The sequence below is a fragment of the Ursus maritimus genome, unplaced genomic scaffold (assembly GCF_017311325.1).
Source record: "Ursus maritimus isolate PB19 unplaced genomic scaffold, ASM1731132v1 scaffold_2, whole genome shotgun sequence".
NCBI classification, from domain to species: Eukaryota; Metazoa; Chordata; class Mammalia; order Carnivora; family Ursidae; genus Ursus; species Ursus maritimus.
Genome location: NW_024424452.1, coordinates 90,359,240 through 90,379,285, shown reverse-complemented (window position 1 = coordinate 90,379,285; position 20,046 = coordinate 90,359,240). Strand labels below are relative to the sequence as shown.

Sequence of the window (20,046 nt, the reverse complement as noted above, 5' to 3'; positions counted from 1 at the left end):
GTAAATTATTATAAGGAATGCTCTCTTAGAACCATTATCTGTGTCAAGGCATAGAATCTTGTCAGCTACCCCCAGAAACCCTCCATGTGCTCCCTCCCCCCCTCCCTGCTAAGAATAAACCTGACTTGTATGACTTTTTTAAAAGGGAGTAAATATAAGTTATGTTTTATTGGTTTTCAGGTTCTAGAATAGAGATAGGAACAAAACACTTAATCATAGTTAGAGAATATAATGTGTATGTTACAGAATATAATGTACAAAATTTACCAAACTTGTCTGTTCTTTGCCAATCTGTATATTTGTGTGAATTACGAAATGGTGTGTCCTCCTGTCCCGCCTGCCCGGCCGCCCCCATGAGGACTATGAATGAATGAATGGTGCCCCCTGGAGTTGCCTGCAAAACCATAAACTCAGGCCCTGGATAAATGAGCACAACTTGAAGAGTAGAGAGAAGACAAAAAGATTGCTAGAAACGCATGTTTATACGTTTTACCTAATAAGGAGTCAAGATACATATTTTAAGTTATTGGATCAAGAAAAAGAGATTTAAGTTTATTATTTAAAATTGTTATATTAAGGCAATGGAAGAAGCCAATGTATTTTTTACTAAAATTTGTAAATTGTATGGGGCGCCTGGGTGGCTCCCTCGTTAAGCGTCTGCCTTCGGCCCAGGGAGTGATCCCAGGGTCCTGGGATCGAGCCCCGCATTAGGCTCCCTGCTCAGCTGGGAAGCCTGCTTCTTCCTCTCCCACTCCCCCTGCTTGTGTTCCCTCTCTTGCTGGCTGTCTCTCTCTCTGTCAGATAAATAAATAAAATCTTAAAAAAATTTTTTTTGTAAATTGTAGGGGAGGAAGGTATTACTGTATGTGGCAATCCACTGATAAATCCATAATGTTGTTATAGGATTGGTATTCGATTAATGAAAGTAGCCATCAGAAGAGTAAAAATAGAAATGATAAAAAACTGTATATAAAAAGGGGGATGGTGTTGGACAGAAATCAGTTTTTTATTTCCTGCCGTTCGCTGTGGTGGTTTTTTTATCGTGCATTTAGGTTACTTTTATAATCCTTTTCAGCAGTAGCACTGCACATTTATGAACCAATGACTATGGCCAATACATAGTTTTATAAAAGCTATACCAACCTTGAGTTTTGCTTATCTCTGGACTATACCGTTAAGCAATTTTGTTTTATCTTGGCTTTTGCCTACTTTTAGTTTTTCCAGGTAGTCCTGTGTAATATGCTTTATAAATAAAATAAATATTAGATTGCCATCAACAACTGAAATGTTGTTAGTAAACTCTTCCGTCCCTTCCCTCTGATACTGTTATCTCCCTGAATTTCTGTCTCATGAACGTTGGTGTCTAGCTTTGTGTTTTACTGTTCACCATCGCCGGTCCCCTGTCTGGTCTAAGACACTGTCATTTCTCACCTGAATTACTGTACTAGCCTCCTCGCCGCTCTCCCTCCTTCGGGACTTGCTCCTCACAGTCGGTTTTCAACCAGCTGCTGGAGTGAGTCTTTTAAAGTGTAAGTCCCTATGACGTCACTCCTCTACTCACAACTGCAATCATTTTCCGTCTCTCTCCTAGGAGGAGCCACGTCCTTCCAAGGGTCTGCAGGGCCCTGTGGCCTTCCCACCACCTCACTCATTGGCCTCCTCGCTGTTGGAGCACGTTCCGCTTGTGCTCTCCCGGGAAGCGCTGTGTACAGACAGATCTGTAGGGCGTGTACCTACCTCGCTTGCATGAGCTTTCTGCTCTAACATCATTTTATCAATGACATCTGCTCTGGTCACCACATAGATTCCTACCCTCAAGTACTTTCTGTTTCCTTTCCCTTACTGAACTTGTATCCATAGGGCATATCATCTGATGAGGACAGGCTTTTTTCTGTTTAGCTCCCAGCTCGACCTGCAACATGCAAACACTGAATACCATAGCCGGAAAATGGCAGGTGGATTGCAGGTGTTCATGCTTTTCTTGACTTGACCCATGTTGCTTGACAGGGTGATGTATTGTTTTATTATTAATAGTAGTATTTTTAAGATTTTATTTATTGAGAGAGAGAGAGCGTGAGTGAGCACAAGCCAGGGGGAGGGGGGAGAGGCAGAGGCAGGGGGGAGAGGCAGAGGCAGAGGGAGAAGCAGGCTCTCCGCTGAGCAGGCAGCCTGATGTGGGACTTGATCCCAGGACCCTGGGATCACAACCCGAGCTGAAGGCAGAGGCTTAACCGACTGAGCCACCTAGGCACCCTAGGGTGACACATTCTGGAGTTTTCTCAGAGTATGTCTGGTATTCATCTATAGTCAGAGTTCCATTTATTTTCTTAGTGCTTGCTTCTTCGTTTATTTTCCAAAATTAAGGTTCTGCCATTTAGATAGAGTCTCATTTTATGGAAAATATTGGTTAACTCTCAAATTCAGGATATAACCAGGTGGACATGTTGACCTCTCTTAGTAGAGGAACCAGAGATGGGAATGCAGCCAAAATGAGAGAGGTGACACTCCCTGACATCTGTTTGTACTAGGAGTTAGTCCCCTACCCAGCTATTCAAGGTTGGGAAAACAAAACAAACCCCCAAACAAACAAAAAACTCCTTTCCCAGGATAAATTGTTACTGTTTAATGGGCTTCCTCCAAGGCCTTTAAAAAAAGGGCTTTTTGGTTGTTTTTTTTTTTTTTTGCTTAAGCCTTGCTTTTATTAGATGTTTTGTAGTTTATTTAATTATTCTATGGGTGGATGTTTAGGTTCTCAACATTTTCTTGTTCATCGTAACCCTGGTGGTAACATCCCTGGGTAACGTTATGGTGTTTCTGTGTTGGTCTTTCTGTAGGACAGGTTTCCACGTGTGAAATTGACCATCTCTGGGGCAGGTGTATTCTCCCTTGTGATCGATTCTGATGAATTGCCCTCCAAAAAATTGTAATGTACCTTCTCACCTGGTCAGTGTAAGAGAGGTCCTGCTTTCACCCCTCCTTGTTAATAGGAGATAGTCCTGGTTTTATAAATTTTGCCAACTAAGTGAAAAAGTCATCTATCGTTGTTTCATTTCATTCTTCCTTGATTACCACTGAGGATGTTTCTTTCAGAAGTTGATTTGCCGTTTGTATTTTTTTGTAAAAAATGGTCTGGTTCTATTATTTACTCTTAAAAAGTCGGTTTACCTTTTTCTAAATTGAGCCATAGACATGCTTTGTTGTATCATGGATATATAACTTTTAATCTGTCATATGGCAAATATGTTCTTCCAGTTTGTTTCTTAGCTCAACTTTTGTTTTGGTTGTTTATTACTGTTTCATTGTTTCATTTTTTTGTGGTTAAATTTGTTTTTTTCTCTCTCTGTGGCTCCCTCCCCAGCCCCAGCCCTTTTTCATTTTCTGTCTGCTGAGCCCCAAGTTGATCGGATGGTATTTTAAGTTAAACCTATAATGTTGTATCCAGCTGTGACATAGATCATGTCTCATCCAAAATAGATGGTATCAGTTATATATTCCATGACTGTTTTATTTAAGAATAAATAATTTATTTAAAAAGTGAAGGACATAAAAATGAAATTTTCCTTTGTTTCCTCTTTGCAGGTCACATCAGGAAAGTACCAGCTAGAAAAAACTTTGGAAGAGTTTAAGCAGAAGTTCTGCAGAGCCGAACAGGCGTTACAGGCGAGTCAGGTCAAGGAAAATGAGCTGAGGAGAAGCAGTGAAGTAAGTATGGAATCAAGATGAGAAGTTATCAGCTTCTGTGTGGGGTGAAGTGGGAGGGGACAAGAGAATTCCTACACCGTTTCTCCGTTGTTTATCATGACCGTACATAACTTTCCTTTTTATTTGTCAGAAATATTACCAAGTGTTTTGTATATAACCTATGGCATAGAACATACGTGCTTTTTTCCCCACTTTCCATTCGAATATGATTACTAATAAGCAACCAGCAATTATAGGTAACCATGTCTTGTATTAAGATCATGTAGTACTTTTTCTTTTTTTTAAGATTATTTTATAGATTACCCGAGGGATGGAAAGAAGTGGAAAGAAATAGAATTTTCTATTTTAAGAGGAAAGAGACAAAATTGGTGATGGAAAGTATAATTTAAATCCCCTGTCTAAGGGTTGGCTTTTGAGTCATCAAATATTAAAAACCTTGCGGCAAGCCATAGATTTAAATAAACAAAAGCAATGACAGATGAAGGATTTGTAGATTTAAAATTCTTGTAAGGGGTTTCTGGGTGGCTCTGTTGGTTAAACCTTGGACTCCTGATTTCAGCTCAGGTCCCTATCTCAAGGTGGTGAGGTTGAACCCTGTGTCAGGCTCCGCAGTGAGCATGGAGCCTGTTTGATATTCTCTCCCTCTGTTCCAGCCCCCACTTGTATGTGCTCTCTTTCTCTCTCTCTCTCAAAAAAAACCCAAAAAACAAAAAAAACAAAACCACACCAAAAAAAACCCAACCCAAACCAAAACCAACAAGTCATTGTTAGTTGTTGCCCTAATTTCCGAAGTCATGTTGGCATGTGCAAGGTTGACAGTGTCCTTTTTTTTGGAGATTCATGCTTATTACACAAAACGGTGGATGAAGTTTCTCCAGTGGCTTGGATACGAGGAGAGTGACCTGATGTTGTTATGGGGGCTTTATCCATACTTACTTTAATTCGGCTTTTCTCTTCATTTAGTGGCCTGGAGTTTGTTTTATTTATTTATTTATTTTAAAGAGGGAAAGTAGAGGTTGAAGGGACAGAGGGAGAGAGAGAATCCTAAGCCGACGCCCCGCCCAGCACAGAGCTTGATGGACAGGTCGATCCCACCACCCTGAGATCATGACTTGAGCTGAAATAAAGAGTCGGACGCTTAACTGGCTGAGGTGCCCTGGCCTGGAGTTTATCTTTAAAGGGCTTATTTGAGAACTATTTAGGGACAGTTAGTAGATTGAAACAGCCTGACTAAAACCATAAATCAGCACTGTAATCTTACAAAGAAGTACAGCAGAACAGGAGTTTTTTCTCAAATGTCACAGGAAACAGTTTTTCCCACTTCTTTAAATCTTCTGCAATCATTTTTTAGACCAAAGATTCTTTAAAAAAAAAAAAGGAATTCTATATAAAAAACGCTTCTCTATCAGATGGGGAAAGTCTACATGTATTTATCCCCACAGCTTTGAGAAGTGTATCCTGATTGCAAAATCTGAACATCTGTCAGTAGCAAAGAGGTGATCGCTAGAGCAGCAGGCCTCGGAGGGGTCATGCTGCTGGGGACAGGAGGCCACAGCTCCAGCCGCCCAAGTGGAAGCAAACTTCGTGTCAGATGATGGTTTCATCAGCGACCATTTTCAAATGGGAGTGTTTGTTTCAGCAAAACAAATGTTTGCCTTTTTGGCCAGTGGGGACCAACCAACAGATGCTTCTGCTAACATTTCCACAGGCAGACTGGCACCGAACTCTTCCCCCTGTGAGCTTTCCTTCCAGCCAGAAACTCTCCCGCGACTCCACTGGCTGCCTCGTGGAAACATCTTGTAGAAGCAGTAGTCTGGTGAAGAGGGTCCAGACACTGTTTGCCCGGCCAAGTCACAGTAGTGGGCTGGACATTGTCTTGCAGGTGTTTCTGAAGACATGTGCGCCCCCACGGGGTCTGGTTTGCCCACTGTAGAGCTCATCCAGCAGGAACTCTAGCCTGGGGGTCAAATGCATATCATGTTGCAACTAGATTTCATCTATTTCTCCGTCCGGTGAAAGTGCCTAGCCCAGGGCTAAGGGATTCAAGCTCTATTGACCTCCATTTATGTTTGTGGATATGTGTCTTCTGTTGAGGATGATAACAAGAATTCCAAAGGTTTAACTGGCTCTTGCATTTTGAATTGGGATTGGCCTTAGAAAAGTGATTTACCCAGCAGAACGGTAGCTTTAGAGGAAGGGAGACCTGAGATTGCATCATTTTCTGCCACCTCCCTGCTGTATGGCCTTCGGACAATGACCTAGGCCTTCTGAGTCCGACTTCACTCATCTGCATCTAGGGGCTAATAATACCCTTCCCTTTTCCAAACTGTATTAATGATAAAGTTAAATATTCTATGTAATGTGCTTAGACCAGTGCCCAGCACATGAGTGTTTATTAGCAAAGTATTGCAGGCTACCCGTTCATTGTCCTGGTCTCCACAACAGCTATGACCTTTTGATGTTCCTGCCGTTTGCTGTCCCCCGTAGGCACAGAAAGTGATGAGCAGGGGATAGTGCCTTTGAGATTTTTCACATTAAACATTTTGCCTGTTCTACTCCTCTCTCACTCTGGTATCTTTCTGTGTCGAATTCCAAGTAAGGACAAACAAGCCTAGCATGCTTCTAGGGTTTGGATGCTGAAATAATGCGACAGTTGCAATGAAATTTTCCTTGTTTGCGTTTAGTAAACAGATAGGCTGCTCACAACAAGAAAATATCCGTACTAGAAATGTGATTTCATGGCCCAATCAATGGTAAAATGAACATCTAGTATCAAAGTGAAAGGAGGCTTTAGGTAAGCTGCTCATCCCACATCCGGTGCCAGCCCTCGCATGGGGGGTAGGCACTAAAATATCATCATGTGATAGCCAAGATGAGGGAACACTTGCCCGGAGACCTCCCTGAGCTTGGGGAGCTGTAGTATACCAGGTTCTCCGAGGAGCTTGGCCTGGCAGGCAAGAATGATGAGGTGGAAGGGGACAGACACATCCTCTGTATCCCTCCCTTGTTCATGATAGAGATTTCGTCCCAGCAGGGGGCGTATTCAGCTCCATTCATGGATGGGATCATGAAATGCTACACAGTAACTGAAATTTGTTTTGTCTGGCCCTAGGAAATGATGCTTCCCTTGTTGCTCCTAAACTGAATTGATCTGGGTGGAATTGCTTGCTAAGCTGTAATGCTGGCTTGTGGTAATAGGGATTTTTGTTGTGTTTTTCTAGACTAGTGCCCAATTTTGCAAATCATTTGAGGACACAAGAGATGCCTAGGAGAATACATCCTTGTATGCTTAACTCATTGTTGCTAACGAGCTAGCCCATCAAGTCTTAAGTGGCTGTGGCCTCACAGGAAACTAATTGCTGATGAAGGGCAGCCTACAGATCCATTTTCAGATGTCCATTTCCCCACATTTCGGCCTAAAATTCTTGGGTTGGTCGTAGCCATAGTATTATAAGCCTGCTGGGTCCCAGGAAACTAATTGCTGATGAAGGGCAGCCTACAGATCCATTTTCAGATGTCCATTTCCTTACATCCTAACATAAATTTTTTGGTTTGTTGTTGGCCATTATAAGCCTGGCCTGCTGGGTGCCAGTAATTGCTGATGAAGGGCAGCCTACAGATCCATTTTCAGATGTCCATTTCCCCACATTTCGGCCTAAAATTCTTGGGTTGGTCGTAGCCATAGTATTATAAGCCTGCTGGGTCCCAGGATTGGCTGAACATTGTGTAAGAAACAACTATTTACGGAGCCTGAGCCAGAGTAGAGAAAGACATGTTAATCTTCCCATCGAGCTGATTACTCATTTACATGCCCCCAGTTATGGACAGAGATGGAGAGAGACCAACAGACATATAAACAAGCATAAGTTGCCCCCTTCCCTTTCTCTTCTCCTTCTTTTTACCTGGCTTCCTTCTGTTGGGATGCCCTCAGCTTTGAACAGTGTCTTCTCAGCTTTGTGGCCCCTCGTCCAGATGCAGATGCCACTTGATTGGATTAATTTTTTAGGGTGAGAAAATATGTCATAGGTTGCACAATAAAAATGGGAAATCAACGCAGGTGGTTAAACAAACTGGTTACAATTTTACATTGAACTCATTCCGCTAATCTTAGCCCGGATCACGCAGATCTGGCTGCAGTCAAATTTGGGGAAGAAATGCTAATAATAATGCTCCATTACCCTTGTTGAAGTGCTTTAAGGTAGTTTTCCTTTCACATCTGTGATCTCATCTGAGTGATGATTACTCTGAGCCTGGAGAGCAGACAAGCGATTATAGTTTCTATAGTTTAATGTTGCTCGTTCAAGTCCGCAACATCCGTGCACCTTGATGGTCACTCTTGGCAGAATTTAACACTGACTGGGGTGAACGTTTGCCTCTCAGTCTTGAGATTAGTCGGAGATGCCCGTCAGTCCTGATTGATAGTGTCCATTTAGCTCACGGAAGGGAGGCAGGATTAGGACAAAGGAGCCAGAGGAGTGTAACTACAACAGGCTCTGTCTTATTCTGAGGATGAAATGAACATATATGCACGAACACAGCAGCTGCCAGGAAGTTTTCAAGTACGTTCTACTAGCCAGATTCTCCCTCTTCTTGAATTTGGCTTTGCTGCATGGGTACCCATCTGCTGGTAGTAACCAGACTGATAATTGAAGGCAACCTTCCAGCACAGCTTTGCCAGGGCCATCTGTTTTCTAACGGGGCTGTAGGGTTTTGGAGGATGGGTCTTAATTGTTTCTTTAAGATTCAGAAATTTCCCCTTCTTCTCAGGGGGCGTGTTTTTGAAGTGTAGTTTTAAAAAAAATGGTAGCCTTATGAAATGTTTTCCCCCTGAGGATGTGAGGAGCTTGGTTCTGCCTGTTTGTAACAATATATGCCAATCCCCGGTGGTCCAGAGAGTGGCATAGAATATAGGCTGAGATACTTATCACCTATACAGTCATCGAAGGTTGAAAAACAGACTGAGGAATATAATTAGCGGATTTATTTATTGGGCAAGTCTTATGTGGTTGATAAGCAATAGTGTTTTTATTTATTTTATTTTAGATTATTTACTTATTTATTTGAAAGAGAGAGTGAGAGTGAGCACGAGCAAGGGGAGAGGGAGAAGCAGACTCCCCACTGAGAAGGGAGCCCAACACAGGGCTCGATCCCAGGACCCTGGGATCATGACCTGAGCTGAAGGTAGATGCTTAACGGACTGAGCCACCCAGGTGCTCCGGCATTACTGTTTTTATTTGGCATGTAAATAAACTTTGCTTGGTTTTAAGATTCAAAAATAGTCATAGTCATAGAATGGACACACACAGGAGTCTCTGCTACTTTTTTGTATGGCTACTTCTCCTAATCACGTACCCAAAGAACCTGTTTTCCTTGTGAAAGCTCAGCTTCCCCATGTAGAATGATTTCTTCCTTCCATGTATCTGTCCTCTGTTTTTCCATAGCATACTCCACCTCTCTTTAGTATTTAGCACATCCTGGTTTGATCTGGGTGGTTAGAATCAAGTCCTGCCCCACCGGAGTCGGAGACCTGCCCTGAGGGCAGAAGACTCTAGTCTTATTTATGTTTGCATCTTTCATAACACCCTTCCCAGCATCTTGCACACTGTAGATTTTCTTAATAAAAACGTAATGCTCATAAGGACATCCTCATTACAGTAAGCCTTAAGATGGTTTTACAGTGAAAAATAAAAAATCATGTCATGTGCATTTTGGTTTATTAGCACATCAGATCTTTGCAAAAATGAATTTGATCATTCAGGTGTGATGGAAGCTTGGAGCGTGTTTCTTTGAGGATCTTGTACAAAGGATTTTCCTATGAGTTAACTCTTTAACAAGCATAGGGACATCCAGAAAGTTCAAAGAAGTGTTTCTTGAAGGGAAAAGATTATTGTCCATTTTGGGGTTTGTGCTTTTGTTTTGAGTTCTATTCATAAAACCATCTGATTGAAGTAAGAATGTCTAACTTCATTAAGTGCTCAAAGGGAAAGTGAGATTCCTCCCCTAGTGAGATACACAAATAGTCCTTTTAGGGACCCTTATAAGGCAGAAGTCATAACTAGCTTGAGTGTTTTTGATTATAACCAATTAAATGTGTGCTTTAGGAAGCGAAGAAGGAATACAGCCTCCTTAAGGGTCAGTCTGAGCAGCGGGCCAGAGAAGTCTGCCACCTGGAGGAAGAGCTGAGGAAGGCCAAACAGAGTTTGAGCCAGAGCCAGAATGTGGCAGAAGAAATGAGGGGTAAGTAAACTGAGCGTTTGGAGGTATTTTTCTAAGCTGATATCCCATGAGGGAGGATGGATGGCCTTAGAAACGTTTTTCGATTTTTCTATATATCTTCCCAGAAAGATGTCTGCCGTTGAGGTGGTGAAAGCTTTCTCTCTTCCACTTTTTAGTTTCAGAGTGATAGTTAGATTTTTTTTTTTTTAATTGGAGCACACGGAGTCCCTGTGAAACCAAAAGGGTAAATATTCTCCATACAATAGTAAATTGTTGGCGTTGTCTCTCACCCCAGAGTGTTATTCTTTGTGTCTCAAGTGTGTTTGTTCGTTTTATCCAGACAGCTCATCTCCTTGCTTGTTATCATTTCCCAGATGATGGAAAAATCCTGTATTAAATGCATGTTTTCCCAGCCCTTAATGACCATTGTTCTTTCGATGACTTACTTGACTGAGTGATTTTATTTCCTCACTTCCCGCACAGACACCGTATAATGCTGCACGCACAAGAGCCCACCATTTCACATGTATCTGTATGTACTGTATGTCTTTATGTACATTAATTTTCTCAGCTGGCGTATTTGCACCTCGAGGACCTCTTTTAACCTGCCTTGTGGAATGTGCACCACACTTCTCTGTGACTCCTTTCTCTTTTAAACTCTGATCTCTGTAAGAGGGCTTTCAATTCTTCCACAGCAGAGGGTAAAAATGTCAGTCTTCAGCTTTCTTGAAAGAAGACTATAAGAAAAGGAAGGGCGAGGGCATTTTTCAGTGTTGGTCACCAGTGTCGTCGTGTGAGTTCCTCACAAGCGAAGTGGAATGATGGCTTGGGAAGACAGAAGCACAAGGGCCATCAACTCTCAGTAGGTAGACTGAGATTAACAGGTTAAAACTAGGAATTGGGGGCTCCCGGGTGGCTCAGTTGGTTAAGTGTCTGCCTTCTGCTCAGGTCATGATCCCAGGGTCCTGGGATCGAGCCCCACATCAGGCTTCCTGCTCAGCAGGGGTCTGCTTCTCCCTCTCCTCCCCTCTTGCGCTCTCCCTTGCTATCTCTGTCTCTCTCAAATACATAAATAAAATCTTAAAAAAATAAAATAAAATAAAACTAGGAATTGTTTTCCTTGTAGTGTAACAAGTGAGTTTATCATACATGCTAGCTTTATCATTTTCTACTGAGATTCTCAACGCTTATACTCCCCCAACGTATTTGAGGAACATGGAGCCTTCCCATCACTGCTGAATGAAAGCACTGTCGTATTTCCAACTAGGAGGGGCCCGTGGGTAGCTATGAGGTCCTAGGGGGAAAACAAAGTAGCAGTGGAGTCTGGAAAATCTTCCATTTGATCGTCCTATTCATAGACACCAACGGTGAGGGGCTGGGATGTGGGCGACATTGTTCCTCAACAGTACCTATAGGCCTTGGGGGTTGTTGATACACAGCATCATTTACTCTTTTGTACTTAAGTCCAAGCCTATGGATATTTGGCTAACATGGTGCAATAATTACCCACTTTCCTGGGGCATCAGAATTACTCCATAGTGAACTAGAATATTTCCACCTCAATGCCTCTCTTCTCACAGGTTTCTTTCTCTGAATAAGTATTTCAGAAGGGGAAAAATACACATTTGTGAACATAGAAAAGAAGTTTCAAGTACTTAGGAAAATAATCTCTTGCTTTTTTATGCAGCAACACTTTACTAAGTTTAGAAAGAAGATGAAGAAATGTCTTGCCATCCTTTTTTTTTATTTTTTTTTTTTTATTTTATTTGTCAGAGCGAGTGAGCACGACACAAACGGGAGCAGCAGGCAGAGGCAGAAGCAGGCTCCCCGCTGAGCAGGGAGCCCGATGTGGGGCCCCATCCCAGGACCCTGGGACCATGACCTGAGCCGACAGCAGACGCTTGACGGACTGAGCCTCCCAGGGGTCCCTCTTATCCTTATAAGGACCATTTCCTCATTGTCTGTTTGTAAGCTCAGATAATTATCAGGTGATCTACTTTCCAGGAGGTACCCAGGCAATAATTCTGATTGTTACAGGGCTTGAGAAGCTGTTAGTTTGTTTGGATTTTTTAAAAAAGAGTTTAGAATTGTTGCAGAATAAATATTTATTAAAAACATGACAACCGATTTTTTTTTTTTTTTAATAGCTAAGAATGCCTCTCAGGAAACCATGTTAAGAGATCTTCAAGAAAAAGTCAATCAGCAAGAGAATTCCTTGACTTTAGACAAACTGAAGCTTGCCTTGGTTGATCTGGAAAAGCAGCGAGATTGCTCTCAAGACCTTTTGAAGAAAAGGGAGCATCACATTGAACAACTGAACGATAAGTTAAGCAAAATGGAGAAAGAGTCCGAAGCTTTACTGATTGCCTTGGAGTTAAAAAAGAAAGAATATGAAGAATTGAAAGAAGAGAAGACTCTGTTTGCTCGTTGGAAAAGTGAAAACGAACAACTTTTAAGTCAGCTGGAATCAGAAAAGGGAAGCTTGCAGAGTAAAATTAATCACTTGGAAACTTGTCTCAAGACACAACAAATAAAAAGTCACGAATACAATGAGAAAGTAAGAACACTGGAGATGGAAAGTGAAAATCTCCATGTTGAGATCCGAAACCTTCACAACATGATAGACAGCAAGACCGTGGAGGTAGAGACACAGAAACAAGCTTACGCAGACCTGCAACAGAAAGCCGAGTTCTCGGACCAGAAACACAAGAAGGAAACAGAGAATATGTGCCTGAAGATTTCTGAGCTTACTGGGCAAGTGGAAGATCTCGAACACAAACTGCAGTTACTGTCGAGTGAAGTCATAGACAAAGACCAGCGTTACCAAGACTTGCAGGCTGAATACGAGAGCCTCGGGGATCTGCTAAAATCCAAAGACTCTTCTCTTGTGACAAATGAGACTCATCACAGAAGTCTTTTGGCTTTTGAACAGCAGTCTGCAATGAATAATTCCTTTGTAAATATAATTGGAGAACAAGGAAGCACGCCTTCAGAGAGGAGCAAATGCCATCTAGAAGCACTCCCAAGTCCAAAAAGTTCAGCCATCTTACAAAATCGAGTCTTGTCTCTCGAGTTTTCATTAGAGTCTCAAAAGCAGATGAACTCAGATCTACAAAAGCAGTGTGAAGAGTTGGTGCAAATCAGAGGAGAAATAGAAGAAAATCTCATTAAAGCAGAGCAGATGCATCAAAGTTTTGTGGCTGAAACAAGTCAACGCATTAGTAAGTTACAAGAAGACACTTCTGTTCATCAGAATGCTTTTGCTGAAACTTTAGTTGCTCTGGAGAACAAGGAAAGAGAGATCCAACTTTTGAATGAAAAATTAGAAACTGAGCAAGCAGAGATTCAAGAATTAAAAAAGAGTAACCATTTACTTCAAGAATCTCTAAAGGCGCTACAACTATTGTCTGAAACCTTGAGCTCGGAGAAAAAGGAAATGAGTTCCACTATTTCCTTAAACAGAAAGGAAATTGAAGATCTGACCCAAGAGAATGAGACTCTCAAGGAAATTAATGCAACCTTAAATCAAGAGAAGATTAACTTACTCCAAAAAAGTGAGAGTTTCTCAAACTGTATAGATGAAAGAGATAAAAGCATTTCAGAGTTATCCAATCAGTATAAGCAAGAAAGACTTATTTTACAACAAAGATGTGAAGAAACAGGACGTGCATTTGAGGATCTTAGTGAAAAATATCAAGCAGCTCAAGAAAAGAACTCTCAGCTAGAATGCTTGCTAAATGAGTGCACTAGTGCTTGTGAAAATAGACAAAAGGAACTGGACCATCTAAAGGAAACATTTGCAAGGGAACAGGAAGTGTTTGTAACAAAATTAGCGTTAGCTGAAGAAACAAACCAGAATCTAGTACTGGAGTTGGGGGCAGTGCAGCAAGATCTGAGATCGGAGATTGCGGATATCCAAAACAATTCCAAGAGCGAAGCGGATGGCTTAAAGCAAGAAATCATGACCTTAAAGGAAGAACACAGTAAGATGCAAAAGGAACTTAATGCCTTAATGCAAGAGAATGAGCACCTGATGATGTTAATGGAGACGAAACAAGAGCATCAAATTCTAGAATCAGAAGCAATTAGCGACTCTGTAGAAGGAGAGAGTGAGATAAATAAATGTCATGTTCAACTTCCGATGGATCTTGAAGTTAAAGATCCTTCTCTAGACTGTTATAATGCACAGCTGATGCAATTAGAAGCAAAGAGGAGAAATAGGGAATTGAAACTTCAGGAAAGTGAGAAGGATAAGGAATGCCTACAGCATGAACTACAGACAATTGGAATAGAACTGGAAACTGGAAATTTGCAACGAGATGCTCAGTCACAAGAACTTAGTGGCCCTAAAGACTGTGACATAGGTACAGAAGAAAAGTATATTTCAGTGCTTCATGAGCTGTCAGCAAGTCAAAATGACAATGCGCTTCTGCAGTGCTCTCTACAAACAGCAATGAGCAAGCTGAGTGAGCTAGAGAAGATGTGTGAGATGCTGCAGGTCGAAAAGCTTGAGCTAATGTCTGAGCTGAATGATTCAAGATCAGAATGCATCACAACAACTAGTAAAATGGCAGAGGAGATGGAGAAACTAGTAAATGAAGTTAAAATACTAAATGACGAAAATGACCTTCTCCAAGGTGAGTTGGTGAAAGACATGGTGGAAGGTGAATCTGATGAACGACAAAATGAGCAGAAACGTGCGTCCTTCAATCCTTTGGATGACAGTAATTGTTATGAGCACTTGACATTGTCCAACAAAGAAGTCCAAATGCACTTCGCTGAATTACAGGAGAAATTCTCGTCTTTACAAAGCGAACACAAAGTTTTATATGATCAGCACCGTCAAGTGAGCTCGAAGATGTCAGAGCTACAGTCTTATGTGGACACATTAAAGGCTGAAAATTCGATCTTGTCAACAAGTCTGAGAAACTTCCAAGGTGACTTAGTAAAGGAGGAGATGCTGGGACCCGAGGATGGGCATTTTCTGTCATTATCATTCTCTTGTGTGACAGACAGCCCTAGCCTTACACGTTTGGGGGAATCCTCTTTTTGCAAAGACCTTTTAGACCAGACAGGAGAAACATCACTTTTGAACAATTTAGAAGGGACTATTTCAGCAAACCAGTCTAATATAGAGGAAGGATCTTGCTGCAGTCCAGGGGAAGAGAAGAATCTGACCAGGAAAGAAATTCTGTCTGCCCCAGCAAGGAGCGTTGAAGAACTTGAGACCCTCTGTCAGATGTACCTGGATTCCCTCAAAAAGCTAGAAGACAAAATTGAAAGTCAGGAGATTATGAAAAGTAAGGAAATTAAAGAGCTCGAGCAATTATTAAGTTCTGAAAGGGAAGAGCTCGACTGTCTCAGGAAGCAGTATTTGTCAGAAAATGAACAGTGGCAACAGAAGCTGACAAGCGTGACCATGGAGATGGAGTCCAAATTGGCAGCAGAAAAGAAGCAGACTGAACACCTGTCATTTGAGCTCGAAGTAGCACGACTCCAGCTACAAGGTCTGGATTTGAGTTCTCGGTCTTTGCTTGGCCCTGACATAGAAGAAGTAAGTACCTGGGATTTACATGCTATTTCTCTAGTTACATTCCCAGTAGGTACTCGAGAAATGTTTGTTGAATTGAAATCTATATTAAATCAAACATAAAATATTTTTAGAGTTCAAGGGTATAAAAACAAAATATACCAAAGGTTTTGTTTTGTTTAAACAAAGCACAACTTTGGACAAAGTAAGCCTGATTGGGACCAGAGGGGATGTAAATTTCTATAATGATTCCACTCAAACATTACTATATGGGAAATTACTAAAGATATATTTTAAAGTCTCCTGGGGAAAATTATATTATGGAGTCAAAGTCATCTTCAGGATGTGTATGTTTTCACTCTTTGTGAGTTAATAAACCACAGTTAAATATTAAATTAGAGTTTATGGATGGCAATATGATACGAATATTAAGTTTTCTTGCCCTTTTCAGACTATTTTAATATTACAGAGTTAAAGTCATGAAACTAAATGCAGGAGTTTATTACATATTACTGAATAATTTTCTTATCAGCTTGCTCTGATACAAATCTATGATTTATCAGTCATTTAAAGAGACATCTCTTTATGGAATATGAAATTGTTTAGTCGTAACTTTGCCCTTTCTAGTCTACCAGCTAAACTAATAATGCTGTACCGTCAGCGAGTCTCACTTGCTTCCCTCTGTCTGCCTCAGTAAGGTAGGGAGGGCAGGTGGTGACATGACGGTCATAGTGGTCACAACAGTAGATCCCCATTTCATAGATGAGAAGAAGGTGAGGTCCATGTAATTTATCCAAGAATATGGAGAGTGCTGGCTCTGTGATTAAGTCCTTGGGGGTGGGGATCTGGTCATGATCTGGTCATGAACTTTTCTCAGTGAAGAATATCGTAAATGCCGAAGATGGAAGCTGAACATTTTATATGGAATTTGTTAGCCTCTTACTTGATAATCACGAAAAGAAATTTTATATGTAGGCTATCAAGAATATCTCTAGCAAGAAAAAATTATGAAAGTTAAGTATGTTATAATTTAGATGATCAAATAACTGACCTGAAGTGTTTGTCTTTGTGATAAATACCTTACCCAGTGTCTTGCCTGTGGAGAACACTTACTCAATGTTTGTTTAATTGCGTTGGATATTTGGATGGAGAGAGAAGAACGAGGTGGGAAATATATCATTTGAAGAGATGTGTTTAGCAGAAGCAAGAAGCCAGTTTCTATAAAGTAATAATTAAGCCAATTTATTCTATTTTGATTCCTCTTGAAAAATAAAATGAATTCTCATTTTATATTACAACTACAGGCTCTTCAGGTTGGAAACAATAGCTGTGATGTGAAAGAATCAGAAGAACATACTTTGGAAACTAAAGAGAGAACACCAAAACATGACATTCATCAGATCTGTGAAGAAGGTGTTCAGCAGGACCTCAATCTGGAGATGGAAAAAGTAACCAAGACCAGTCCAGTCAGATTCACAGAAGAATGGTCTAGGGAACAGTCCCTAGAAACCCCAGCAGAAGACAAAACCGAGGGCTGTTTAGAACGCATTTCTGACTTGTCCTTTTCTGGTCCTAATGCTCTGGTACCTATGGATTTTCTGGAGACCCAGGTCACCATTCAGAATCTTCAACTGCAGGTAAAAGAGTCATCAAATGAGAATTTGAGGTTACTTCACATCATAGAGGAACGTGACAAAAAAGTTGAAAGCTTACTAAATGAAATAAAAGAGTTAGACTCAAAACTCCATGTACAGAAAGCACAAATAACCGCCAAGATGGAAGCATGTATAGAATTAGAAAAAATGGTTGAGGAACTCAAGAAAGAAAAATCAAACCTAAGTGAAAGATTGGAATCCTTTTCTTGTGACAAGCAGGAGTTACACCAGAGAACAGAAAGTTTGGAAGGCCTCAATTCTAGTTTAGAAATATGCGCAGATAAATTGTCACATGCAATTATTGAAGATAGTGTGGCCAAGGTGAACGACAACTGGAGAGAGCGATTTCTTGATGTGGAAAATGAGCTAAAGAGGATCCAGTCTGAAAAAGGTAGCATTGAGCATCACGCCCTCTCTTTGGAAGCTGACTTAGAGACAGTTCAGACAGAGAAGCTATATTTAGAAAAAGACAATGAAAATCAGCAGAACATTATAATCCGCCTTGAAGAAGAACTCTCTGTGGTCACCAGTGAGAGAAACCGGCTTCATGGAGAATTAGATACTTTGTCAAAAGAAAATAAAGAACTGGATCTGATGTCTGAAAAGATGAAGCAGAAAATACGAGAGCTCGAATCTCATCAAGGTGAAGGTCACATTGATGTGGCTGGAGCTGAGGTAAGGGACCAAACACAGCTCATTGAGACGTTGTCCTCCGATGTCACCAAGCTGTTGGAAGAGAACACTCATCTCCAGGAGCAGCTGCAGAATATGGAAAAGGACTCACAGGCCCTGTCTTTGGTAAAAAGTGAGTTGGAAATCCAAATCGAACAACTGAGTCGAGAGAAGGAGTCACTTGCAAGGGAATCTGAAAGCCTGCAGACCAGACTGCATGAATCAGAACATGAAAAGCTGACCGTCACCAAGGCCTTGGAGGGTGCACTGCTGGAGAAGGGTGAGGTTGCCGTGAGGCTGAGCTCAACGCAGGAGGAAGTGTACCAGCTAAGACAAGGCATTGAGAAGCTGAGGGTCCGCATCGAAGCTGATGACAAGAAGCAGCTCCATGTCCTAGAGAAACTGAGAGCGAGCGAGCGTAAGGCTGATTCTCTTCAGGATAAAGTCGAGAACCTTGAAAGAGAACTGCAGATGTCGGAGGAAAACCAAGAGCTGGTGATTCTCGATGCTGAGACTTCCAAAGCTGAGGTGGAGGCCCTAAAAACACAGATGGAATTGATGACCAAAAGCCTGGGAGATCTGGAATTAGACCTTGGCACGATAAGGTTCGAAAAAGAAAATCTGGTAAAACAACTACAAGAAAAACAAGGTCAGGTGTCTGAATTAGACACACTACTCTCTTCATTGAAAGGTCGGTTAGAAGAAGAGGAACAAGAAAAAATTGAGATGAGAGAAGAATCCAAAGCTGCATTGGAAATGCTTCAAACACAATTGAAAGAGCTCAATGAGGAAGTGATAGCCTTGTGTCATGGCCAAGAAATCCAGAAGGTCGAAGAACAGAGTCTGGACCCCTCAGTGCAGGAAATACATCAGCTGAGGAACAGCATTGAAAAGCTGAAAGTCCGCCTAGAAGCTGATGAAAAGGAACAGCTCCAGGTCTTAGGAAAACTGACAGAAAGTGAGCATCACGTTGACCTGCTTAAGGATAGAGTAGAGAACCTTGAAAGAGAACTAGAGAGATCAAGGGAAAACCAAGAGCGCGTGATTCTTGAGGCTGAGAATTCCAAAGCAGAGGTGGGGACTCTAAAAGCAAAAATAGAGGAGATGGCCCAAACCCTGAGAGATTTGAAATTAGATCTTGTCCATATAAGGTCAGAAAAAGAAAATGTGATAAAAGAATTACAGAAGGAGCAAGGACGGGTATCTGAATTAGAAATATTAAATTCTTCCTTTGAAAATCTATTGCAAGAAAAAGAGCAAGAAAAGGTACAGATGAAAGAAGAATCTAAAATTGCAGTGGAGACGCTTCAAACCCAATTAAAGGAGCTAAATGAGAAAGTGGCGGCCTTGTGTCATGACCAAGACACCTGGAAGGCCCAGGCACAGAGTCTACACAGTCAAGTAGATGCTCTTGGATATGAGAAGGCTCAGTTGCTCCAAGGTCTTGACGAGGTCAAGAATAACTACCTTAATGTGCAGTCTTCTGCGAATAGCCTCCTTCAGCAAGTAGAAGATGGCAAACAGAAGTTAGAGAAGAAGGACGAAGAAATCAGCATACTGAAAAACCAAGTTCAAGACCGAGAGCAGCTCGCCTCTAAACTGTCCCAGGTGGAAGGAGAACAGCAGCTTTGGAAGAAGCAAAAAGTGGAACTGGAAAATCTGATGGTAGAATTGGAGGAGAAGATCCGAGTGCTGCAATCCAAAAATGACACTTTGCAAGACACCTTAGAAGCACTGCAGGATTCCCACAGGGATCTGGAGAAAGAGCTCGAATTGACAAAAATGGAAAACGTGTCCTTTGTTGAAAAAGTAAGTGGCTTAACCTATCTACATTTGAATATGTAGTCACGAGGGAGGGAAACCACTGTGTGGATTAGATTTCCTTCTGGACAGTGTTGGCAGTATCGGAACAAACTCTGTAGAGGTTTTAAGTTTGCGGGGCGTTGAACTTCCGGGACGTTGAGTTGGCTCGAGCGGTAGTGACTCTGGTTTGGCACACATTTACATGGGACACTTCTATGGATTAGGCCAGGTTTTCAACGTGGCACCTGGACACGGGAGAAGCTTTGGGTTAGGCATAGTTCCTGGTTCTCATTGTAGTACTCTTTCTTACAGTGCATTAGAGTCATAGCTTCCCAATACCCAGCTGGGAACTACTGCCAAGGAGACTAGAACAGTTACTAGTGAGGGTCAGGAGGGAGCCCAATTACCCCTGCCCTGCCTTTTTGCCTTCAGGAGAAAGTACTATCAAAGGTAACAGTAACCAACAGA

At 41.6% G+C, this 20,046-nt stretch overlaps 1 protein-coding gene across 1 annotated transcript in view; it reads left to right on the top strand.

Annotated features, from left to right (window-relative positions):
• The window catches only part of CENPF (centromere protein F), a 63,908-nt gene that overhangs the window by 28,179 nt on the left and 15,683 nt on the right, over positions 1–20,046 (top strand). The window contains exons 10-13 of the mRNA XM_008701148.2: positions 3,580–3,702; positions 9,804–9,939; positions 12,066–15,472; positions 16,753–19,584. Coding sequence (XP_008699370.2) covers positions 3,580–3,702; positions 9,804–9,939; positions 12,066–15,472; positions 16,753–19,584 — 6,498 coding nt within the window. The remainder of the gene's footprint in view (positions 1–3,579; positions 3,703–9,803; positions 9,940–12,065; positions 15,473–16,752; positions 19,585–20,046) is intronic.